This window comes from Acipenser ruthenus, chromosome 7 (genome assembly GCF_902713425.1).
Source record: "Acipenser ruthenus chromosome 7, fAciRut3.2 maternal haplotype, whole genome shotgun sequence".
Classification (NCBI taxonomy): Eukaryota; Metazoa; Chordata; class Actinopteri; order Acipenseriformes; family Acipenseridae; genus Acipenser; species Acipenser ruthenus.
Genome location: NC_081195.1, coordinates 36,141,266 through 36,168,843, shown reverse-complemented (window position 1 = coordinate 36,168,843; position 27,578 = coordinate 36,141,266). Strand labels below are relative to the sequence as shown.

The window sequence follows — 27,578 nt, the reverse complement described above, 5'->3', positions numbered from 1 at the left end:
ACATAACAACAAGTGCTCTGGCTTTTCTGTTCCATACCACATTGTGGATCGTTATTGCTGTGTTACCTGTTTGACAATGTGGGCAATAATCCTTATGCTATCAGTGCACTAGAGCAGTCATTTTGAAAAGAGCAAAAGGTACGTTATTTAAACAGTTGCAGCAACACGTGGGGATGTATGATGCTACATTTTTCAGAACCCCACTACTTACTCTTTAAGCTTGTCCGAAAGCTTTTTTTTATCAGCGAGGCTGTGCGAAACAAAGACAGGATCAACTGCAGATACTCGTCTATTAGAAACCATGTCTTCATTAAAAACAGAACGCAATGCATGGTAATGGATGCCGTTACCTTTGTCTAGTCAGTGGGTAGTTTTTGTCAGTGGGTAGTTTACACAAGACAACACCTATGGCAAAATAAATTGTACTGGAATATTTGATTTGATTGGCTGAGAGTGGTACATTATCATGATTTATAATTAACATACGATGCACATAAATCCATGTCAGCACTAATTATTACAGTGTTCTTATTCTTTCTATGGATGGATTGAAAGTAGAAGAATTTCCTTTGCTTTGAAAAGCACCATTAGGATCCCAGTATAATACCTGTGTATTAACCTGGTGTAGTAGAGCCATTAGCAGATCACAGCATTGCCAGCACTAATGGACTTGGTTCCAATTGGGAACAGATGGTCCTGGTCTAAGGCTCACTGTTTGGTTCTGCACTAGGGGGGGTAGATTCCCATTTCATTTCCAAAATGTTTACATTTTAACATTTTGGGAATATTTGTGACCAATCAGAAAAGCCATCATAAGAGGCCCATCATCACTATTATATAAATGACTGCAACATGCATTTGTTTATAACACTGTATATGTACAGCATTGAATTGTATATGGGAAACACCTTGAAGGGAGATTGAATGTGAAAGAAATTGCCTTACACTGTACACTTACTGCTGTGTAAACATGAAGGCCAGCACCTATATACAATATGTCCTGCATATTTCTCACAATGGTTAAAGAATTTAGGCACACTTGGCTAATGTTTAAACTCTACTCGTGCGCATTGCTTTATATCATTGCTGCTCACAATATGAGAATGTTTCCACTGTGGGAGCATTCTACCAATGGCTACCTCCGTGTAGAACTGCTGTATTACTGTGTAGTGTAACTTCTGCATGGCCACGGAATACCATTTGGGAAGGATTAACAGAGGCTGTTTCTAATAAGTCGAGCAGCTGTTATAATACCTACGTTTTTTTATTATGAAAATACTTTTGAAATAGGCATTTTAATATAAGAATCAGACTTCGATGTCTAAGTTTAGGCGTGGATAATTGCTTTCCGTTTTGGTTCAGAATTAGAATTTCATTACATATCTGTTTTTCATAAGGTTTTTTTGTTTTGATTTTTCCAGCACATACCAAATGGTTGGGGAGAGGGTGGAGAGGGCTGGGGTATATTGGCTGAAAATAAAAGCGAAATGGTGGTGAGAGATCAAAACTTGAAATTCAGCCAGGGACACAGATCAATGCATCTTTTTTACTTTTTTCTTTTTTTTTTGTTAATGGAAACAGCGTTTGAGGCTGCAGATGAAGGGGAGAGATTATAGAAATGGACGGCCGTGCTACATTTATTCTCGAGTGACTGGGCTTGGCATGACAAGCCTGCTGACTCTTTGCTGTGTTTCTGTTATGGATGCATTCTTACCATTGACCACACAGGGGACGTGGTGGCTTACCAACCAGTACAAAGGTACAACACAATTAAAAATGAATTTCACACTTCGGTTTGCTCGTATCTCAGATAAACGATGCCTTCACTGGTGTTGTGTGTTCAACCGTTTTGTGAGGGTATTAGGGTCTCGTGAGTTACTGTATACAGTAGTCTCCGGCTAAGAGAACAAGCCAAGTGAAATAAATAAATGTGTATTACTTGTCATGACGCACGTGCGTCAACATATGAAATTAACAGAATAAGAGAAAAGCAGTAGGCAAGTGTATGTTAAAAAATGCAGCAGCAGCTCTAGATTAATTATGAATACATGTACAGGAGCAATTTTCAAGACACGCACAAAATTATTTAACAGGATGGTGAAACAACTCACTAGAACGGGAAACACCAAATTGCTTGCCGACTTGTGTCTGATTTTTTTCAAGAGCTCGAACAATTTCCTACTTTTTGTAGCAAGAAAAACAGCGGCACGTTTCGCCATTTGGTTTGGTTTAAGTTTGATGATAAGTTATCAGGTTACAAAACTGTCCTGTATCAGTTCAGTGGAGGAGCAATAGCAGGTGCAGCAGGTGTAACTGCACACTGGCCCACGCACTCAGAGGGCCCCGGAGGGGTTGGAAAGTTTTTATTTATTTATTTATTTTTTAGCTATGATAATATCCTTTTCATTAGTATTTGCAGATGTTACACACTTGTATCACTGTAGCTGCCGCTATGCAGTGCCAGTGATTCAGATTGTATCCTCCCTCATTTCAACAGGTATCGCTATTGTCTTAATTATCCTAGGAGGCTGGTACGAGGGACGTCTTCATGGAAGCTTTTGGAGTACTATTCAGCACAGACATTTGCAGTTATATTCTGTGTGCATGATTCATCCTGTGTTGGGTGCTGCTGCGGGCACCAAAATAAACTACAGCAAATCAACATGCGTGTATTTCTGATTTAAAAATAATAATAATAATAAAAAGAAAAAACGGTTTCATATGTGAGACAATTTCTGCAAATGTCTGTGCAGAATTGTGAATTCTGTAATAATTTCTGTGATCGCATAATTGGGGAAGCCTGGTAGTTTTGGTGATTTAAACCTGTTCGTTTATGATTAAAAAATAGTGTAGTGTTGGAGTATGTACGCAAAATAAAATAAAGTAGGCGAGTAGAAAACGTTCTTATTATGTACTGTTTCATACATGCTAACATTCTGACAATTAAATAGTTAAATATTGAACACTTGATTTGGTGTGCTTGTTTATAAATAAAGGTTAAATTAACGTTTGGGGAGGGAGGCCACAATAAGGTCCTGCAGTGGGGCCCATCTTCCTCTTCCTCCGCCACTGTATCAGTTGTGAACGAATCGCCAAAAAAGGTGTTCTTTTAAGCGAAGTTCCTGTTCCTTTAGGCGGAGCATTTACAATAAGAAAATTCCATTTCACCACAAGGTTGTTCTCTTAGCCGAAGTGTTCCCTTAAGAGGTGTTCCTATACACAGAGACAACTGTAGTAGCCTACTGTAGCTTTTTTGATGATAACTCTAGTGGATGTCTGTAATAACTTTTGATAATAGGGTATGTGGCAAGTGTTACTTTTTACATCCACTTGATGCAAAAGTGTTGAAGGGGGAGGGGGATCGTGAAGATTCAGGTTTATTCAAATTATTTAACACCATCAGCTCATAGGTTTGAGCAAAGGAGTCCCGTAATCTCAGATTACCTGGGAATCCCAATACTTCTGAAGCTCAGATACATGATGATATATAACAGCTCTGGTAAAGTAAAGCAGTTTGTTGAATACAGAATAGCTAGATAAATAAAGATGTGGTTCAGTTCTGCAGTTCACAAAGTTACAGAATTTCATCAATCAGAGAAAATAATCAAAGGGTTTAATCAATCAATCAATCAATCAGTTTAAAGTCTGTGGTACTGTCATGTGAATTTGTTTATACTCATCAAACCAGGGCATTAGATGTTGGTTGAGTGTTAGGTCCTTTAACAGTGGAGTTAGGAAGAGTGGTGAGGTTGTCTGGGCACATCTGTAGCTTTGCTTTTTCCAACTGCAGTCACCAGCAGGAGTGTGTAAGATTGTTAATGTATCCACGGTCACAGGATTGCAGCTTGAACACAAAGCCACTGGGGCTGTAAAATGGGGCAGAGGCAAAACACAAAAGGCAGAGAATGTTTTTGTTGGTTCCAGTCCAGTTTCACCAGTCCACTTGTGTTTAAGTTTGAGACTTTGTTATGCTTAATCTACATTCTCTCTTGGGGTAATTATCTCAATTAATCTTCCTTTAATTAAAGCTTGACATCAGCGTTTTCCACTTTGTTAGTGGAAGGTCCTTACTTTTGTACACTAGGGATGGGGTCTGAAAGGTAACTTCATTGTCTAATAAAGTTACAGGTTTCCTTGTAATGTTTCACACAGTCATTGCAATGCTTAATATTCATGATACTGAACTTTATAGATGAAAAGAATGTTTAGGAAGGTTCTTACAAATCTATTGTTTGTCAGAACATAGTCCCGTGCTTTAGACAGAGCGGCTCCAGTTTTCAACACCACCTCTTAAGACAACCAATCAGCAAGAAGTAATTTGTCCTTGGACCTTAAATTTAGATTTGCTTACAAAACACATGTGGTCAGTGTTCCAGAAATGTTCTCAAACTCAGCGTGTTATTTAAGATTTACAGCAACATTTCCAAAATATTTGAAGACCAATATTTTGGGGACCAATATACCTTACAGGGGGCAGGCTAATGGTTACACTGTGGTGTGCCTGATGTACTTCAGAGTTTAGATGTTATTTTAAAAGCTCTATTTAGGTCATGGAAACAGAAAAGGATACAAACTGAGACTAAACAACATGAAGAATGCATTAGTAAAAATAATTCTGGTATTTCCTGCCCTTTTAATATTTATTCTAAGTCACATTCCCCACTGGAACCTGTTAGCTGAAAGTACAATGAGAGTGTAGATCTCACACTAAGCATGTCAATGACAAGGCATTCAAAACGTTTGTACCACAACATGTTCTATAGAAAAAGGGTTTAATCGGTTTCTTTTATTAAGATACTTCTAATATGTTTCTAAGTGTTGGGTGGCTCCCTCTAATCAAGTTAAGAGTGTATTTTCCCTTGCACTCTATGTATGTCAGACTGACACAAAAAAGAGTGCACAAGAAATGCACTCAAGTCTGTGAAGTACCCAACACTGCCTGGTCACTTTATTAGTGCCAGGTCAGTGCATTGACGCGAGGCATTTTTTCAATGTAATAATATTTATTTAGAACAATTACAACTTACAGCAAGTGCTGATTTTGCGTGTGAGTCTGTCTCTCTGTCGTCTAAACATCTGCTCCCCAGTGGATGTTAGCCTCTGACCTCTCCACTAACTCCCCCCACCCAATCTTGTTGCATGCCAACAGTCCCTATATGGTTGGGACAGTCCCGATTTCCTAGCAAATGTCCCGCGTCCCGATGCATAGGAAGAAAGACCCTATATTTACCCATAGAAAAAAAATAATTTATTCTGCACAGCAGAGTTAGTGAAAACCACACGCTGTGCTCTTCATGCAGCTGACACATCTGCTGATCACTGTCTTATACAAAGGTAACGCATCATCATGTCTATTTTTACTTTTTTACTGTCATGATCGTCTTGTGTGTGGTGTTGGGGGATAAGTCTATTATATGATAATGAGTGCTTTTTGTGTATGACCCCTCCCATGTGCATGATGGTGCTCTTAACTTAAAGGCAGAGTGAACAATTTACTTATCATGACAATTAGGTCTACCCAATTGGCAGCCAATTTTTATTTTGTTGGATAATTCTCTGAATGTGAAAATAGAAAGTCTTTAAAAGGTGGACATAAAAAACTAAATATTATACAGTCTGGCATTTACTGTTTTTTGGGTAAGCATTTTAATATTTAGGAACATTTGTTGGATAATAACTAGAGAAAATTATCAATTTTGAATGTGACCGCATATTTTTTCTGCTTTATTAAATATGATGTTTAATCGTGAAATATCTTGAAGTAGCACGTCAAGGCTGCAGTCAGTAACCCAATACAGTGATCGCTTGTTAGAGCACGGTCAAAAATGACATGAAAAATAAGTGATAGTTAAAACACTTAAACAGCTGTGTTTTTACTCTTCTCTTTAAGTAAGCACATTAGTTTACGCGATTGTTGAATAGTTGGTCACACTGTTAGATACGTAACCTCTCTGGTTTGCTGTTTGCTTACTGCGTCAAACCAGGACGAAAAAGGTGTCTAGTAAGCACTTTACAGTAGAGCGCAATACACAGAAAATAACAGTGTAACCTTGTAAAACTGTAAATATATATATGTAGACATGAATTGTGTGCTTTGTAGCTGAGGGGGCGGTTAATCTGAGAGCGCTGTACTGAGGGATTGCTGTATTAGGTACGGGTCCTCATAAAGCACCAAGCAGCCCATCTCCTTTCTCTCCCTGCTGTTCCATGTCCTTTTTCTTGTCTCTTTCTCATCTGTGCTCCTTCTGTTTATTCTTGCAGCTGGCTCTGACTTCTGCCTGCTTTCTGTCAAGGTTAACATTGCAAGGGTGGATTTAGTAGCTTCAGAGTGTTGCAGATCAGATAAAATCTCCCTCTGTGATTCTATTTCCATTGTCTGGAAAAATAAATCACACACTTGTGATACTTAGAACCTCTGTTGCTGCCAGTGTGGGGGGGGGGTATTGAGCCTGATAAATCATGAATATATTCTCTAAACAGAACCATGAACCTGATATATAGGTTTGGGGGTGTTGGTGTGGGATAACCTTGAAATAAAAGAGAACAGCAGTGCACATGAAAGATTTATACAGGTGGAGGACTGACGATACTGTTATAGAGTACAGTGTCCTGGCTTTTGTCCTCGTGGTGTTTGCTTTTTTCTGAAGGCATGTTTGATCATTCCTCAAAACCACCTCTAGTTCCTTCAGGAAAGTTGCGGTTGGAAGGCTGCAGCACAGTCTGTACTCATAGCGTCATCACATTTGAGACAGTCCTGGAGAGGCAGCACCTGCCAACCGAGCACCTACTGTCAGACAGAGTCTGTCAGATCTGTCACCTTGACCACTTTAGAAGAGCGATATTCAGCTTTTGTGTTTTGCAGAACACATGTCAGTGATTCCATTTGCATAACAAGTTACTGCCACCCCACTTTATTCCCGTGGTCTTTTAGGTGATGTTGCAATGCTTGTTTATTCTTAAATGGATGCTAATTGTGTCAGGTACTGCACTGTATACTGATGTTGAGTTTCTTCAGAAAATGTGAAAGTGTTTACAGTATTCTTCCTGTGCATGGGACAGCCCATTCCCACAAAAGTGTGTGTTGCATATTGGAGATGTTTCAGGAATGTGTTTACTGTAGATCATATAAAAACCTCTAAAGCAAATACTTAAGGCACTTTTATGACAGTGCTTTGGCCTTTTGATTTGAGTTCCTTTATGGTTTGGAGTATATTGTTTCCAGCACTGCCTGAAAGTTTTCCAGTGCTCTTTCCAATCTGACCTAAGGGGGTGGAGAAAAGGGTGCTCTTAACTGTGGTCTGCTATATAACACCCATAGGTGGCGCTGTTGAATCGTATGCGTTTATCAACCCGCCGCCGCACCTTCTGTTGCTAACTAAGCGATAGTGCTCTCTCTAGATGAAGGCTGTATTTTGTGCGGTGGTTGACTGCAACTGGAGTTATGCGTCCTGAGCCGAAGGCGAGGACAATAATGAAAGCCAAGGTCAATTTGCACACGGTAGAGCCTTCATCGAGAGGGCACTATTAGAAAACGATGTTTCTCCTTATTTTCATTCAGACTTAAACCTGCATGTACATTTACCTTGAACCTGAAAACAGTCCTGAAAATGTTCATAAAGGATCACATACAAAATAACTTTGTACTTGTCAGAGCTGTTTATAGTTTATCTGGACAGATATCTGAATGGAGCAAAATTACTGAACTGTCCGTGTCTTGATTTGTTGTTGTTGAAAGATGCTGAGCTCCAGTCGAGCTGACAGGCTGCGACTATGGCAGGTACAGGACTGGCTGCTGTCGTAGTTGCAAAGTATTCATTGGCTGGTTTTGATGGGTAATAAAAATAAACTTGGAATTACTGGCTTTCATTACAGCAAGTCATAATGAAAAGCTGGAACTTGTGCGGATTGATTTGAAATTGGATTCACAGTTGGTTGCAACTTGCTAGAACTGGAAGTTGCTTGGCCGATGGTACTGAATCGTTTTCTAATATTTGAGAAACCATTTAAACTGGCAATTTTAAATTTCCAATGTTCTGGAAAATCTACAGCCAAAATCTAACGCTGCCCTTTGACCTGTGACCTAAGATGGCTGCCATATTGGGGTCCAGTGTAAATCTGTACAATCTTTTTAACATGTTCCATTTACTTCATTTGTACAAACCAAAAGTAGATAAGACTTATCTTGACCTTAATGATCTTAATGAAGAGGGAGTTTCAAGGGCCTCTCTTAAACAGAGACTGGCAATGAGGCTGAATTGTGTGGTGGTTCTGTAATGAGGTTGTGCTGTGTACGGTAGCATCCTTGCAGACCACCCAAGTGACCTGTATTTTGGAGGTCAGACCCACAACCTACAGACATGCGACAGCCATTGTACAACCTGCAAAATAAAACTTGTCTATGTAAGATCACCGTTTGGGTGATTTTAAAAAAGTTTGTCATTATCAACATATGATTGTACAATATGTACACTTCATTCAGTGATGGGTTCTTAATTCAAGTTGCAAATTATATCATTTTAAATGAACCAGTTTTCATTTTCTTTTATTGATTCGAAATGTAATTTAGGTTGGATTAATCATCCCCCCCGCCCATCCGCAGCTAATGGTCTGGACCAGCATTCCAGTTGAAGCTTGGGACCCATGCCTCGTTGAATCTGGCTGCGGTTGGGTCTGGGAGCCATGTGTGCTGGTTTGGCTCGGGTTTGTTTTGTTTATCTGGAATTGTTACTCGTTGGCCACCTCACATAACTGCCACATATTTCTAGGGTTGCGTCTCGAGTCATGAGAGCTAAACCACTTAAGCGATCAGTGTGGCAACGGCCCAGTTTTCAGATTGCACAGTACCACCTTGTTTGCAGGAGTTACTTTTCCCCTAATGTTTCAGTCCTTCGAAGGGGAATGTAAACACTACAGGCCCTCCTTTACACAAGAGAACAGACATTCAAGCAGTGTTTAATAGTGGCAGCTTGGGGATATACTGTGGGAACAAAATAACAGGGTGTTGCTGGAAAATGAAAGAGGACAGTTCAAGTGTGCTGTAGCAAATACCTGTCTTTCTATGTGAGCACCAATCATTTCAATTCAGCCCAGGCCTTGTAGCATCTGTGTGCTTTGAAAGGTCATAAATTACGAGGGTTTTAAGGGCTCACTTCACTTTCAAACATGCAGTTGTGCTACAGGTAACAGAACAAGCCTCATAAGCTGTACTTTTGTCTCTGGTTATTGAAACCGCTGGGTTGAACGTATATATAACACTTGTCTGAAGGGGTTACAGCTAGTGAATTGATCCTATAAATTCTACCTGTCGTGCAGTGTCCATTTGAAATGTATCGCTGAAGCGTGCTGCTTTGAAAGAAGACATTAAACATGGAACACAGACATGGAACCATTCTAGGTTAAGTATGCCTCTCTGTTTGAGTCTTACTTTAGAGTCTGATAGAGAATCAGATTCAAAACATGCCACTGGCTGCAAAGCTCCTGTCAGTCAATAGGGGAAACAGCTGATTGGTTGATGAAAGGAATGGAGGTGTTGAACAAATGGGGACAAGTTCCCTCTCCAGGAGAAAAGACCACAGAAAAGCAAGGCTTGCAAACAGGTCTTTAACCTAGTATGGTTCCAGATGCCATTTCTTAAAATGGAAATACACATTTGCTATAACGCGTGTTTGTTTCCGATCTGCACTCGTGAGATCTACACAGACAGGTGATGTCATTCTTGCAACCACTGGAGGAGCAGGGGCAGGTTCATAATAATACTCTTGGTTACCTGAAGTTCTTGGAGGTCATGCTCCCCTTTTCTTAATCACATTCCCCTGTGCTTAACCATGCTCTTCCGTGCTTTATCATATCTTACCTTGCTTTGCTATTGTATGTTTTCACGATACAAGTGCAGCACGCTAAATGCAGTTAGTTTTCTGATTTAGCTTTGTTAATCTGTTTATCAGCTCAACAAAGCATTTTTGAGCATCCAAAGATGGATGCTTTCAAAACATTCAGCCGCCACTCTAAGACTGTTGGGAAGCAACAGAATAAATTGAGATAATAACCTCAATAACGCAGATGACAACCCTTTGTATTGCATGACCTCGGTGGAATTGGAACCAGAGGTGCGGGTCGAGGGCAGCTGAGAGAGAGCATTCCCATAATTCCCTGTGGCCCATGTTGTGGCTCAATTGGCCACTTTCCCAGAATCCTTTGTAACAAGCCAGATTAACCTCTTTTTAATTAGATAGACCATCCAAATGATTAGTACTTTCACAGAGCTTTTTTTTCTTGCCTCCCAAATAATCACCCTTTTCTTCTTTGAAAGCGTTTAATGTGTTAATGCACCAAGAGATATAATTTAAATGGTTTGAATAGAGGCACCTGCTTGAATAATTTGTCAAAGGAGGGTGAAAGGGTAAGCTATTGTGAGGGTGGAGGGAAAGTGAAGAAAAATATTTACACAGAGCCAAAATGCTGCTGAAGTGTTGACTGTTTGTCTTTCATTTAAACCTTTCACTCCGAGGAAACAAAAAAAAACAAAGTAAAACATGCAATAGAGCTGTATTTACTTAAAGAATTTCCGAGCAGTGTTATGACATTGTTTTAATTCTGAGATATCCCTGCACTGTGTTGGAGTTCAGGTTCAGAGAGTAACATGTTGGTAAAATTAAATGAGCTGGAACCGGACATTTTGGATTTAGCTACAATGATAAATAATGGTGTTTGACAGTAAAGGTAGGACCTCTGCAGAATACTGGAGATCCAGCCCTTTTCAGTGTTTGTATTGGGGAGTTAGTGCTCATGAGAGGTCAGGACAGGAGCACTGATTTCAATCACACATGGTGCTGGCAGGAAGACAGGCTGGAGCTAAAAAGCGGAGTCATCATTGTGTCGCCTGCACGGAATTCAAATACATGTCTTCAGAAGTTCCCGAATCTAGTTCATTGCTATGAACCAGCATTTAGACTAAAGACTAAAGGCTGGTACGGTACATGCCAGACCTGGGCCAATTACAATGACAGCAGAATTGTGTGCTGAAATTGCAATAACAGTTACAGTGCTGTTTTGTAAAGATTTTTATTGTTATTATTTTTTTTTATTCTTCCCAAGACTTCAGATGACTCCTGCTGGAATGCTGTGTAACCAATCAACATCAGACCTGGCAGGTATCATCCCAGGTTGAATGCAATTGAGATGCTAAAAAACGGCGCTGCTGCGTCAACCAAGATGGCGGCCTGACGCATTTTTTGAAAAACCTTTCAAAATCATCTTCTTGGGAACCAGTGAAGCGATTGATCTGAAACTTGGCATATGTCATCAACAACCAAACCCGCTTCAAGTTTGGCAAGCATAAGTTACTGAGATAAATTTTAATGTCAAATTGGCTGCCACCAAATTCGCCGAAACGCGCCCCAAACATTAAACTGCTTCTGTTTGAAAACTGTTTAACTAACTAACTCTGAACTTGGTAGGTGTCATCCTGGGGACATGGAATTCAAATAGGGCAAAATGGTGTTCTTTTGTAAAAAAAAAAAAGAGATGGCTGCCAGACCTACATTTTCTTAAATTTAAAACCACTTCAGTTGAAAAACGGTTTATTTGATTAACTCCAAAGTTGACAAGCATCATCATCCCTGTGTCAATACAATTGACTTTTTCAAAATTGGTGTTTGTTCGTAAACCAATATGGCCGCATGACGCATTTCTTTAAAAACCTTTAAAAACCTTCAGTGAAATGTAAAACTAGCTTGTAACTCTTTACAGAGTACAGATAGGTTAATGGTTACTATGGAACACATATAGGAACCCATATGTGCTCTATCCAAAAGTCACATTGCCTGCGACCTTTGACATCTCTAAGGTCAAATGTAAAACTAGCTTATAACTCCTTACAGTGCACATGTAGTTATGGTTACTATATAACACATTTAGGAACCCATATATGCACTATTCAAAACATTACATTGATCGTGACCTTTGACCCCTCCTTAAGGTTAAATGTAAAACTAGCTTATAACTCCTTACAGTGTGTAGATCGTGTGATAATGAACTAATGCAGTATTTTGAATTGAAACTGCTCCATAAAACTGATCTGTTGACTCTTGTGCTCCAATGCTACAGCTTTCTAAAATTTCCAATTGGTACTGAGCTTGGAAGCCGTAAAACTGCCTGGCAGTTCTAATTACAATTAAATTTACAATTAAACTAAAAAGTAACATAAACAACTACCCACATTTGACATATTTACTCTCTTTACTCTGTATATCCCAGCAATAATCACAGGTACATATACATACTGTATAACTTTTATTGTTTTCAAACAAATAGGTCACTTAAGTGGTTTAAAGTACAATAATAATGATCAAATCACAAATAAATGTGCAATTGCACTGTAAATGTATCAATTACATAGTATAATTACAATTACACAGGTGTGCCAAGGTTCAACTCCAGTTACAGTTACATTGTAATTACAATTCATTACAAATTGCACAATTCCAATTGTAATTGAGCCTAGGTCTGGCACATGCAGTACTTCAGGGTGATTTCTAGGCTCACCTTATCCTGGTGGTTGCAAACCAGCCTTAAATCTTGGAAACCTTTTTCTTGAATTTGATCAAACTTTGAATGGATTTGTGATACTGAATATTCCATCCATGTAGATCAGACTATAGGTGTTCAAGGTTAATCCAAGGCATATATACATGATTAAGAAAAAGAAAAAAATCTGGTTCATTAAGTCTGCATTGCAGCCCCTGGAATTTTAGATACATGGTTTTGGTTGTGAATCAAATTCCTGTTTGCCAGGCTCAGGGAGTGTGAATTTATCGAATGACCTTGACATACCAATAAATTCATCCCTTCTGAAGTTTTTCATTGATTTTCTTCAAACAGGCTGTCAAGCAATACATCACCTGGGGTTTAGGAGCATGCAACTCTGTGCAGCGATTGTGTGAAAATAAAAACAGTGGTACATATGACGTTTACACATATTGAATACAGGCTCAGTGCAATGATGGACTTATCTTCCCTGATGCAGGTTTATTGTTGCATACCATGGTAAAAGCATTGCTAAGTGGTTGTGAAGCACAATGACAGCCTACGGAGAGCATGGTAAAAACAGGTTGCCTACTCAAGTACAATGTTACAGGAAGGAGATGAAGACAAGCATCAAATTATTGTTTTCTGTGAAGGGCATATTGTCGACTATCAATTGACAATCAATATTGATGCAATAACTAATCGATTAGTGATCATCTGTCCTTATATTTCACGAGCTTCGATTTACATATCAGTGAATTGATGCATCATAGTAGAGCCTGGTTTGATGTCTCCCATTGCATTAAAACATTGATAATGTAGTTATGCGATTATATTACTGCTAGTACGATAGGTAGCCAACGTCAGCACGTTGCTAGGATACAAACCTTTAGGCCTGTGGATTCACGTTGGACAAGTCACATCAGTTAAAACTATTTTGTTTACATTTTCCTGATTTATAAATTAAAGAAACAATTTATTTTTAAAAATGGAAGAATCTGACATTTTCTAGGGGTAAAGGGAGGACGGAAAAGCGATGTTTGGCAGTTCATGGGATTTCGTGTGGATGGGAATGTTAATAAAGTTATGTTAATTAACAAGCATATTTCAGATCGATATGACCTGTTAAAAACAGTATTGATTTTGTATTATTATTAAGGGACATGGTGAGGGTGCACACATATTCTTTTCAGTTGTTAATTAAACGGAACTTTTAAGTGTTCTCATTTTAATGTAAGTCTTGCCTTGCTGTTTAACTATTAGCACAGCAGAGTTGTTAAAAAATCCTAACGTTTATTCTTGATTTTGAAAAACAAAATGTTGTCGATAAATGCATATGGGATAATCGATTAAGAAATTAGGTTGCCGATTGCATCACTATCACATTTTTTTTCAGAAATGTTGGTTTTCAGGCCAGTTTTGTGACAAAATGCCTTACTGACTATGAAAGGGTATAGTTGTGGTCAAGGATGGATCCCTCCAGGAAGGTGACTCAGAGGCAGGAAGCTGCAGTTTAAAGCATGGATGCACACTTATATTTACAAATACAAACAAAACAGAAACAAAATAAAGGTTTTAACAAAACAATGGCAAACAAACTACAAATCAAAACACCCAGCTTCAGCTATCAGCATTTTGCATTTTACTCCCTTTATAACCATGTGGCTGGGGCTTATGGCCATCAATTAGGCAATCAAGACCCAGACACATTCCACACATGGATTTTGGCAGGGATGGTATTAACCCATCCCTGCTAAACTTAAATTCAAAATAATGAATCTGTGTTTTCAAAAAAACACATACTTCACCCTTTCTTTTGGTGGAATGTTCCCATGGTTGTTTTCTCTGCCCCTGCAGGTCTTTCAAGCCTGACCTGGTCCTGGTTCGCCAGCATGCTTACAGCATGGCCCAGGGAGAAGACTTCCGCAGCCTCATCATCGGGCTGCAGTATGGGGGAGTTCCGGGGCTCAACTCCCTGCACTCCATCTACAACTTCTGCAGCAAACCCTGGGTGGTAAGTGCTGTCCAAGCAAGGCACACGCATCCAGCTTGGGGCAGGACTCAGTGGGCTTTTCCCCTGCCAAGTTTAGGTGTTTCAGAGACATCAGTGTCTGGTCCATTAAAAGCACTGCAGCTTCAAGTGCAAGGCAAGGGTAGCATCATATATTCATCTAGTCGACTAGAAAGAATAGCAAAGTGACAGCTGACATCAGAAACTGGCAGTTGACCTAATTGCAGGTCACTTCAAGTAATTGTGAAGCATGCGGTTTCAGATGAAAGGAAGTGCAGTTGCGGTTGCAATCCATAAACATAGAAATGACATTTTAGAGCATTAATAAATAGTTTAGAAAAAAATCAGATTGGGCATTTCAGTTGAGACACATTTGTGTAAACCTGATTGAAGGCTGTGTGAAACCTTTCTGTTTGTCTGGCTGTCTTTCTATCTGTTACACTAAACCTGTCTGTCTAAACCAATCCCCACCAAACATGTATCACAGCCTCCTATACATGTCTTGGATTGCATCTGGTTCTAATTCGATCAATTCCAATTCTAATATTCGATCATTTCACTCACTGTACGATTACGAGGACCCTCTGTATGTGCGTGTACTGGTTATATTTAAGGCCCAGAAATTTTCTTTAAAATTCATTATTATTATTATTATTTATTTCTTAGCAGACGCCCTTATCCAGGGCGACTTGCAATTGTTATAAGATATTCATGGCAGTGTCACGGGTAAAGTATCGTATTTCGCGGAATGTGCACGGAAATATGTACATACTGATCTTGTGCATCAGTCGACTTGTCAATGTGACCACTGACAAGCAACCAAGCTGTTTTACCAATTCCATAATCTCCTGCTTATGATACTCAGCAACTTTAGGTAAGTATTCACGTCTCAGCTGGGCTGATGAAGGAATCGCTCCACTATTTGCTACAAAAGGGATATTTGCTCAAACAAACGCCTGTCAGGTCAAAATTTAATAAGTGGACTTTTGAAATATGGAATTCACCGTTTTTTGTTCCTTTGCAAGTAAAGCAGTCGCAGTACTGCTCTGAATTTCCGCCTTTCTCTTTCGGTGAATACTTGAATCTAAATGCCTGTCAACAGACGAGTTTCGGTAGTGATCTACAGTAACGTTGCAGGATGTACAGAAGAGCTTACCTTCATCGCTGTGTAAAACTCCTGCTGGGTACGGCTTTACGTGATCTGCTGCAGACACATTTTTAGCCTTTTTAGAGACATCCATTTTCTTGTTTACAGTGTGTAGTATTTTAATTTCCTGCTTAGGTTGCATATAGTAACATGACATAATCACTGCACAGCACTGTTTGTGAAAATTACACGCAGGCACATAGCAGAGCTGTACAGTTTTGTTAATGTGATTTTTTTGTATGAAATACAAATAATTATGGAATTCTTTTTATTTCTTAAGAATATTGTAAAAATCACGGTATTGGGCTATTTTCACGATTTCCGCACAGCCTGTGAAATCGCTATTTCACAGGGCCTTAGTTATATTATACAGTACTAAACGTTTTTTTCTCTATCTGACTCACACATTAAGAATATGGGAAGGGGCTGTATATGTACGATTTGCCATCAACATGTCCTAACTAAATTAAACCGAAAGTCATAGTATGTAGTGTACAGTGCCATCAGTACCTCTGTATGCCCTTTGTGAAGACTATTTATAGTTGTTAATAGAATTCCTATCAATATATGGGTCTAACTTTTAAAGACCAGAATGCCATCTGTGTTTTTAAGTGATCTAACCCCCTAGATTCCAGACTTTCTTTGAAGATGACTCTAATAAGAGATAAAGACAAACTCATTGATTACCAAAGAAATTTGCTTAGAGAAAATGCCATTCTGTGTTGGAAAATATTAATGTGATTATTAAGTAAAAATTAATAACTTAGGAAAAGTTATTTCACAAAAGAGTATTTTTATTTGAATGCCTTTTCTGTGATTTATGACCCTTTTGTTCAAATGAAGAAGGGGAGGTATTTGTTTGATGAAGTTATGATGTCATCTGCTTACATTCAAAACAGCCAGTAAAATGACCTGAATGTGGATTCACCAATGGAATCACTAGGAGAGACATCCAATTGAATGGCAATAATCTTAGAGACACGCTTATTCTCAAATGTTATAAAAATGCATGGAATCTACTCTAATTGGCACTTTCTTGCTACAATCATCATCTTAAGCACACAGGAAGTGTGGCTTTGTTGCATCGTGGGATATGGAGTCCTGAAGAAAAAGCCATCTTGTTTTTTTCTTTGCCAACCTTAAATGGAGAGGACTGCACTTCAGATTTCAAGTTTATAAGTTGAAACATTTTAACCACGAGGAGAAAGCTGTATACAGTAATTCTTCATTGCGAGACTCTTTCAACTTCATATATAAGGACTGGTAACTAAACAACTTATGAATTTACATGGTGCATAAATCAATTGTATGATTTAATTCGGTTTTAACTGAGTATGGAGTAATATTAATCTATGTTGAATTACTTGGTCGAATATGAATGCATTGTTGAATGTTGAATATATTTAGAATCTTAATTACAACTCAATATATGGTTAATTTGTCTTGAACATACTTAGTATAATAATTGATTATACATTGAAAACGAATTACTAAAATCAAATGCAATCTATTTTTATTTCTATAACTTCAAATAAAATAAACTTCAACAAGATTTGCCATTTTGTTTCTGTATGTTGAAACAAGCACTGATATATGATAACAATGAATTGAATCAAAGTTGAATATCGTCTAAACATTCAATCATATGCCGAATTAATCTTTTTATAGCTAGAATTCTATGATTACTGTAGAATATATATACAGACGTGCTCAAATTTGTTGGTACCCCTCCGCAAAAAACGAAGAATGCACAATTTTCTCTGAAATAACTTGAAACTGACAAAAGTAATTGGCATCCACCATTGTTTATTCCATATTTAATAGAAATCAGACTTTGCTTTTGATTTTTTATTCAACATAATATTGTAAATAAGAAAATCGCTAACCTAATATTTTGTTGCACAACCTTTAGAGGCAATCACTGCAATCAAACGTTTTCTGGAGCTCTCAATGAGACTTCTGCACCTGTTAATAGGTAGTTTGGCCCACTCTTCCTGAGCAAACTGCTCCAGCTGTCTTAGGTTTGATGGGTGCCTTCTCCAGACTGCAAGTTTCAGCTCTTTCCATAGATGTTCGATAGGATTCAGATCAGGACTCATAGAAGGCCACAGAATAGTCCAGTGTTTTGTTCTTATCCATTCTTGGGTGCTTTTAGCTGTGTGTTTTGGGTCATTATCCTGTTGGAGGACCCATGACCTGCGACTGAGACAGAGCTTTCTGACACTGGGCAGTACGTTTTGCTCCAGAATGCCTTGATAGTCTTGAGATTTCATTGTGCCCTGCACAGATTCAAGACACCCTGTGTCAGGCGCAGCAAAGCAGCCCCAAAACATAACCGAGCCTCCTCCATGTTTCACTGTAGGTATGGTGTTCTTTTCTTTGAAAGCTTCATTTTTTCGTCTGTGAACATAGAGCTGATGTGACTTGCCAAAAAGCTCCAGTTTTGACTCATCTGTCCAAAGGACATTCTCCCAGAAGGATTGTGGCTTGTCAATATGCATTTTAGCAAATTCCAGTCTGGCTTTTTTATGTTTTTCTTTCAAAAGTGGAGTCCTCCTGGGTCTTCTTCCATGGAGCCCACTTTCGCTCAAAAAGCGACGGATGGTGCGATCAGAAACTGACGTACCTTCACCTTGGAGTTCAGCTTGTATCTCTTTGGCAGTTATCCTTGGTTCTTTTTCTACCATTCGCACTATCCTTCTGTTCAATCTGGGGTCGATTTTCCTCTTGCGGCCGCGCCCAGGGAGGTTGGCTACAGTTCCATGGACCTTAAACTTCTTAATAATATTTGCAACTGTTGTCACAGGAACATCAAGCTGCTTGGAGATGGTCTTGTAGCCTTTACCTTTACCATGCTTGTCTATTATTTTCTTTCTGATCTCCTCAGACAACTCTCTCCTTTGCTTTCTCTGGTCCATGTTCAGTGTGGTGCACACAATGATACCAAACAGCACAGTGACTACTTTTCTCCATTTAAATAGGTTGAATGACTGATTACAAGATTGGAGACATGTGTGATACTAATTAAAGAAACTAATTAGTTTGAAATATCACTATAATCCAATTATTTATTATATTTTCTAAGGGGTACCAACAAATGTGTCCAGGCCATTTTAGAATATCTTTGTAGAATAAGCAATAATTCATCTCTTTTCACAGCTTCTTTGCTTTATTCTATGACATACCAAAGGCATGCAAGTATACATGATAAAATAGCTTTTAATTTCATCACTTTTCAGGAGGAATGAAGCATTATTTCAATGAGCTGTAAGGGTACCAACAAATTTGAGCATGTCTGTATATATATATATATATATATATATATATATATATATATATATATATATATATATAGTCTATCTAACTTTTGACACTTGGATATGAATGTAGTTTTGATGGTGATACAGAAGATATTGTGGTAAAACCCTAGATCATTATTGTAAGGTATTGTTTATACATGGCTAAAGGCATGTGTTGAGACGGTATCCAAATACATGTTTACTTGTCTCGAGATAGATTAAGGATTTATGTTACAATTGCTTTATCATAACTTTTATCACCACACCTTACATGACACATGCTCTGCACGTGTCTGCATGATAAGATCTGTCAACGACTATCCTGGAATCTTAACAAAAAAGCCGTGCCCACATTCATGCTTTCACCTGTGTCTGGTATGCACTGTGTCTTGTCTTTGAGGGCTTTGTTTATATCTTAAAACATAGAATGATAAGAAGATAGCAGCTGAAGTATATTTGTTTGGAAAATCAGGCTTTGGCCTTTTATTAGTGACTCAATTAAGCATTCTGCACAGCTCAGGTGTTTTTTTTGTTTTGTTTTGTTTTGTTTTTTTGCTAAAATGTCAATTTCTGAAGTAGGGGACCATTGCACTTTTCAGAATGCTTGCTCAAATATGTCACATAACGGCGCTTCCGAGGGGCGCATCCTATAAAGGCACTCTGAGTGGAGTGCAGGATGCACCCTATAGCCTGGAGGTCCAGGCTATTCTGTTGCCGACCGTAGACGGGAGCTCCCAGGGGGCGGCGCACAATTGGCCGAGAAACCCCCTGGGGGGGGGGGGTTAGGTCGGCCGGGGTGTCCTCGGCTCACCACGCACCAGCGACCCCTGTAGTCTGGCCGGGTGCCTGTAAACTGCTCAGAGCTGCGTTGTCCTCCGATGCTGTAGCTCTGAGGTGGCTGCAAGGTGAGTCTGCAGTGTGAAAAAAAATGTTCGGCTGACGGCACACGCTTCGGAGGACAGTGTGTACTTGTCTTCGCCGCTCCCGAGTCAGCTGAGCCTAAAATTAATTGGATATGCCAAATTGGGAGAAAACAATAAAATAATTGGTGATTTACTAAATAAATTTAAAAAAATGTCAAGTAACACTCAAAAGCAAAGTTAAGAATAGGCATTCATTCAAAATTAATCCATTGTATACTGCACTGTGTCGAGTTCTGGTCACTTCAGCACCAAAGGGACTTTGTGACCTTGGGGAGAGTTCAAATAAGAGCAATCAGACTAATCCCAGAGTTTAAGGATTGGTTGAAACACATGAATCCATTTAACCTGGAATAAAGATGAATTATGGGGGACACGACTGAAGTCTTTTAAACCTTAAAAGGAGTTGACATCGTTAACCCAAGCCAATACTTTAAGCACAGAAACCAGCAGAGGAGGGTAGAAATTAAGTGGAGATAGACTTAGGACCGAGGGAAGGAGACCCTTCTTCACACAGAGAGTGGTGAGGGGATGGAATGGGTTACCTAGTCATGTTGCTGAAGGAGACTCTTCTTCACACAGAGAGTGGTGAGGGGATGGAATGGGTTACCTAGCCATGTTGCTGAAGGAGACTCTTCTTCACACAGAGAGTGGTGAGGGGATGGAATGGGTTACCTAGCCATGTTGCTGAAGGAGACTCTTCTTCACACAGAGAGTGGTGAGGGGATGAAATGGGTTACCTAGCCATGTTGTTGAGGTAGAATCACTTGGATCCTTGAAGGCCCAACTTGATAGTTCTGAGATCAATCAGCTGCTAGGAACCGGACAAGCTCAGATGGGCCAAATGGCCTCCCCTCGTACGTAAATGTTCTTATGTTTCTGAAACAGCTGTGTGGTCCAGTGGTTAAAGAAACAGGCTTGTAACCAGGAGGTCCCCGGTTCAAATCCCACCTCAGCCACTGACTCATTGTGTGACCCTGAGCAAGTCACTTAACCTCCTTGTGCTCCGTCTTTCGGGTGAGACGTAGTTGTAAGTGACTCTGCAGCTGATGCATAGTTCACACACCCTAGTCTCTGTAAGTCGCCTTGGATAAAGGCGTCTGCTAAATAAACAAATAAACAAACAGCAAATGTAACTAATTTATCACATACAGCTGATCTTTCCTTAGCCCTCCCCAAAGAGCATCACGCTGACTGAAATATCAACTGCCATGCATACTGGGAGATGTTTCAAGTTTAATAAGAGGTTAAAACTTGTCCTGGTCAGTCAGTATTTATAGGATTTGCAACCCTGGTCAGATTTAAAATACATATTTCTGAGTGATTTAAAGGTATTGTGAAAGGGCTGTTTTTATGTTCGAAGACAATGAGTTCCAAAGATGAGATGCTTCATCTACAAAGGCATGTTGGCCCATATTAGATCTCAGTTCATGTATTTTAAAAGTAGGTACATAACATATGAGTGATTCTAGATAGTCTGATCATGAGTTCTATAGTAAATGGCACTGATTGTTATTTGATTGTAAACAAGGCAGGGTTTTCTGGGTTTGACATCTGCATTCAAGCGAAGGAGGGATGTCTATCTATTCAGGGACACCAAGACTGTGAACAAGGGCCTGAGTTGAGTAAAACGAGCAACAATGTAATCATTTACATTTCTTAATCTGTCCTAATATTTATTGGATGGCAGTGTGTATAACATATTGAGCCTTCTAGTAAACACACTAGTTGTGAGTGCCCAGCTTATGAAATAGTTGAATAAACTATCCTAAAAAAAAAAAGAAAAGGAAATCTCTTCTTTAATGAAAATAATTGCATTCCATGAAACAAAAAAAACAAGTTGAACCCTGTCTTCTTCCTGTTTTCTTTCAGTTTTCCCAGCTGATAAAGATCTTCCAATCCCAGGGCCCGGAAAAATTCCCTCTCACTGAGCAGACATTCTTCCCCAATCACAAGGAGATGGTGAGTGCTCTTCAGAAACACCATTGTTTTTTTTCCCTGACTGTTTCGCAAACTGGTTTTATTCCTGCCCGCAACGATAACATATTTATGATTGCTTCAATTTGATCTCATTTCATAGTAAACAGGGTTTATGAAGCTGTATACTGCTAGCATGCCTGTTAAACTCTGCAGAACACATGTGCATATATATATATATATATATATATATATAATATATATTGCTCTCTGTGGTTAATTATATTGTGTGTGTACTGCGGGGAGTGCAATTATGGAGCTCTATACATATCTTAAGAAAACAGGCTTTTCCCAAGTGCTTAAATAGCATCACATGAGCAACAGCACAAAGTGTACACAGACTTAAAAGTGTTGGCCAAGCAACAGCAGAACGATTAACAGTGTTGGGGGTGGGTTATCCTTGTCCTTATTACCCCCAAGTGGATATTGTAATGACCACTTCAGAGCAACTTGTAGTCCACTTGTAGTTTATTTAATGATGATAAATGCATGTTATTTACAGTTATGACAACAAGCTCCCCCTGTATCATTTAAGTCCTGCTTTTTAACATAACAGTCCATTATTGATGTAGCCCACCACTTGTCTTCCATTGCTTTTAGCGGAGGCAGCAGTGCGTGCAGCCAAATTAGTTTTACTTTTATATCTAGGGAACTGCTTTTCTGATTGTCATGAAACTTGCATTCTTTCGGAGAAGCTTGTGATAGAATCATAATCTGCGGGCATGTGAAGGTGTCTGTCTGCATGTCCTATGTCTAGAGAAGTGCTTCTCCAGTTGGGATGAAACTTGCTCAGGACTTTCTCTAGGTGCTGTTGATAGTATCACAACTGCAGAGTGCACCGTGTGTGGGTAGTTCAAGGATACTACAGTTTTCTTGGCGAGGCTGGTTCCCCAGACTTGAGACCAAGGGATGGTCATTTTATTTTAGTTTATTTTCTCACAAGCATTTCAGATATGCACAGAAACAAGCAATTTAATTAAAGCTTGTACGGGTGTATTACATCTTGGAACAATCAGCAGCCATATGGGACATATTCTGAGGCAGATTGTCTGAGAGTACAGTAATAACTGCCTTGATTTGCAACAATGTTCATCAGGCTTTTATCATCCACTTCCAACCTCCTATACCAGTTTCGGATTGCATTTGGCTCTAATCCCATTCACAAATATGTATATACTTTCTCTTGCTGTGTGATTTTGAGGACCCTCTGTTTGTGCATGCACTGGTTATAGTATACACTACCCCTCGTTATTTCGCTATGTGACTTACACAACAAGAATCTGGGAAATGTCAAGGCAGGGAATTAGTGAAGGGGGCTTATATGTACAATTTGAGGTCAACAAGTCCAAGCTGTGGATTAAACCAAACATACTGCTTCTTCCTGAAATACGCAGTATCAGGTAAACCTTTATAAAAATACAGTGTTTTCATAACTGATTAGAGGGGTGAGATGATCGTCTGGCACTCTCTCTAATACAGACTGGGAAAACAAGTGGAGATTAACTGGGAAGAATACACATTTATTAGGAATGTGAGAATGAAGGAATGCTATTGGGTGTGCTTAATCACAAGCCATATGATACCATATAATGCACTATACGTTTTTGAGAAATCTGTATTTTGGGCTGTGAAAATATTATGGTTAGAGAGAACATAGCTGAGCAAGCATTGCGACTATATGCTTGGAGTCCTTTAAGATTAAATGTCCAGTCTGAAAGATTGCACTTAATCAAGTCAGTTAAGGGTTGCAGATCACAACTGCACCAGGATTCATTGCAGCCAGTCCAGCCTTGTCATTCCCTTGCAAAAAGGGTTGCATAACTTTAGGATGTGTCCCGGTGCAAAACACCTTATCCATGCAAATCAGACCCAATGCTGGAGTGTAGAAGTTATCTCCCTAAGTGATCGCTATGTAAACTCATCCGAGAGGGAGTGCCATTATCACTGTCGCTGTTGTGTGCTGCTCTGCACTGGTTCAGTGAGGCATTTATCAATGGAGGCGTGGCTTTGATGTAAAACTACAAACCCACAGTGTTCTTGATTGAATTGATGGCAGAGTACCAGATCGAATGAAACATTCCTGGACTTCATCACAACGTACAGGTAGGGGTGCCCTAAAGGCATGGCAAATCCAGTAGTATAAGCAGACCACCAGCGATAGGACTAATGCAGTGTTCTGAGTTCTTGCATTGATACACAGAGCTTCAGGAGCATGGAATCTTTGAAATGCATACTTAGAAATGCAGCATTGTTATCATTTTTTGTAGTCAAACAATAACAGCAATTAAAAATAATCATATAAAATTAAAATGATGATCAATTTCCTTGGATTTCTTTTCTTTGGAATCTCAAAATCTCGATCTCTTCGACCATGGCGATAGCGCCTGTAAAGCCCCGGGCTGTACAAATTTCAGCCAAAGTGCAGAATCTGAGATCGGGGTGGAGAGTGGTTGTGTTGGATCTTCACAGCAAAGGGGCAGCTTATGGAATTTATTTATTTTTTTAACTTAGGCTCTGCCTATGGCCTTGTGCCTCATAACGCACCCAGACATGTTGGAAGATATGTCCTACCACACACCCTGCTGTGGGTCAGGGCATGCAGTAGTACATATAAGGGTTTCCGTAGCTATCTGCAGCGGCTTGTGGGTTATTCAGCCATCCTCACTCATGGAATAACTGCAGTACCCCTACAGTATCCTGCCTAAGAAAGGTAGAACTTCCTGTTTTATCTACCTGCCCCACACTCCTCTCACAGACAAGTCACAGACTTTAAGGCTAACATGAAATTAACTACACTGAACATTATTGTTTAGATACAATACGGGCTGCAATATTAACAGAGACAGGCAATTGATCAGATTACCTGAACCCCTGGAGAGACAGCCTCACACTGATTCACTGATGGTCCACGATGATCCTGGAGGTATTAGAGGCGTCTCTGTCTGTGTCACCTCTATGCCTGGTATTTATACTATACTGGGCTCAGGATATACGTGCCCACAGTCTGTTTTTGTTATCTTACTACTGTATCAATAGAAATTAACCATTCAGCTGTTACTCCATTCAAGTGCAACCAACCACTATCTGCTCTCTTTTACAATGTTACTATAGTTAATTGTGTTCCATATTTTCCATTCCCATACATTTCTGCACATGCTTTCCAATCTCCAATCATATTATACCTAAGTTACCTTAGCAACTCCACTTATGCCAAAGTCACCTGCAGCAAACTGGTTTAACATTAACAACACAGTTTCTCTCATATGGCATTTCCGTCCTACAGCTTCTGATCCAAGTACAAAGAGGAAGCTTTACTATAACTTTCTGTTGTTTGCACCTTGTGTGTGTTTTTCCCAGCTCCACCTCCCAATAGTGGTATTTGTAGTACTGCAGTCCCCGATGGACCAACCAAAGGATTTATATCTGAGGAGCTCAGGCTGCAAGCGTCTCAATGTCTCCATTGTGTGATGGAGCTGCATGTACTGGTGTTTATAGTATTGTCATGTCAAAGAGAGAAAGAGAGCTCATCGCTCATGTTGGAGGTACAGTCAGACAGCACTGAACCTCAGAAAAGGTCAGATCCCTTCATTGTTATGCTTGTCTCCATATGCACGGGTCTCTTCTCACGCCTCATACTGCTGTGATCGTTTGCTCCTGCTTTATTTCAAAACTGTACCCAAATTAAGTCCACTGTGAAAGATGTGAAGTATCGTCTGTCCCTGCCCCCAGAACTGGAAAGCTATTCAGTGGTCAATATTTCAACATGTAAGGTAAGCTGTGGATGGGTAATTAGAAAGTGCAACACTGCTTTGAACATGAAGACCTGTGTCCTGTAGCTATGTTGGTATTATTATTATTATTACTATTGTAATCCCTGTCTGGGGTGACAGTCAGTGGGGGGGGTTATAATAGAGATCCCAGTATGTGTTGAGAACCACTCATTCTATGTGAGGAAATGATAGGAGCATTCCGATGTTCTCAAGGGTCTCAGAATCATGACTTTTGAAAGAGTTTTAGATCAATGATTGGTTTCACATCCTGTGAATGAGCTGTTTAAGGCTGTATCTTTGGCTACTAATGAACCGTTGATATGTGTGCATTTGTAATGAGATTCAGCTCCACAGCTCCGTATTCATTTAAGATGTGGTGAGTGTTGACCTCATTTTTCTATATAACTAACACCTCTAATGCAATTCTTTTGTATCCCTGACTACATGCATTGAGTCTCATACCATGTATTTAATTAGTTTCAATTTGTCTCGTTTTCTGCATCATTGTAACAGGGGTTGCTGCAGGCTCCACGTTAATCCCTTGGGTTTGCGGCTGTGATACAAAGCCTCTCTGCCAGTGCGTTGAGGTGGGCTGTCTGCACAGAGTCGAATTTCAAACAGCAGGGTCTCTTTGTGACTGAATGCCCCTTGTAATTCCCTGTCTCTCCCGACCCAGCAACTTCCCTGTGATCAATGAGGGATCAATTATCCCAATTAGTATAATCTAACCCCTGACGATGGATTTTCTTCTTTCAAATCTTTTCATGGCCTAATGAATCTATTTCCAGTTGCACTTTTCTCATATTGAATAACCCTCCCCTATAATTAGGTGATTGTGCAGTAATAATAAAATAATCTTTGAGAAATGTTTCGACTAAATCCTTAATTCTATATTTTCTCTCCTCTGCATACGTCGCTTAGCAATAATGAACTTATTCACTCTGAAACAAGATTAATGTTTGCAATGTGCAAGACCAGCACCCACTACTTTCTCTACAGAGATTTCCACACCTAAAACATTTAAAAACTTTTAAGAAAGACTTCTAGCTTTGTATTAATACATACCCTAGCACTGAGTATTTCATAGTTTTAGAGATGCAAGTGGTAATGCTGTCTGTCTGTCTGATCTTTGTGGTGTCATCTGGTTCATGATACTTCAGCATCTGTTTTTGGAGCATCAGTTTATAAGTTCAAGTTGGAAACCAACTGCCACCCCTTGAATTGGTTTAACCTTTTCTCTTAGTGAACAATATTACTTGATCACTGGTAGCACCCAATAAGCAATGGACAGTGCACCACGTGTGTGGTCTGGCAGTGGTTAAACCGTGGTAAACGAGGGGCACTGTCTGTTTGTTCAATGTGATGATGGTGGTAGAATGTGGTGCAGTACCAGGAGGTTAGCTGTGCCGTCCTGCCCGAGAAAGTGTGAGATTCGCTGCTACCCCAACCCCTTTACACTGTAATGATGGGGGGTTTTATCATTTTTTATTATTATTTGGCAAAATCGGTTATTTTCGGTTATTAAAAATAAACACCACTCAAACACATCAGTTTTCAGTTTCTATAATTTACACTTACAGTGTTGAAGTGAGGATGTCCACATTAGGATGCATTTTTGAATTGTGAGAAGTATCAGTTTGTCACTGAATAAAATCGTAACGGCATAAAAACGAACTGGTCATGCCATGTTGCTGGTTTGTTTGGGTGCGTGGTCATTAAACCTGTTGCTAAGCAAGTGACGCATATTATAGTGCAAAACAAATTGATCATTGGTCAGCTGCAATGTCTTTGCACACTGCCTGCCTTCTGAAAGCCATTTTCTTTATGTAGAAAGAGACTAGTGAATGATTGACATTATTTAAAATATGTTGCCAAAACCCACGTTTATCGGTTCAACATTTTTTAAAACAAATCTTCTAAATAGGCCTT

The 27,578-nt window shown here is 39.4% G+C and overlaps 1 protein-coding gene across 3 annotated transcripts in view; it reads left to right on the top strand.

The window, feature by feature from the left end:
* The window catches only part of LOC117415536 (synapsin-3-like), a 203,774-nt gene that overhangs the window by 70,901 nt on the left and 105,295 nt on the right, over window positions 1–27,578 (top strand). For all 3 annotated transcript variants that reach the window (XM_034026029.3, XM_034026030.3, XM_059026849.1), the window contains exons 5-6: window positions 14,383–14,539; window positions 21,775–21,864. In XM_034026029.3, the coding sequence (XP_033881920.1) occupies window positions 14,383–14,539; window positions 21,775–21,864 (247 nt within the window). The remainder of the gene's footprint in view (window positions 1–14,382; window positions 14,540–21,774; window positions 21,865–27,578) is intronic.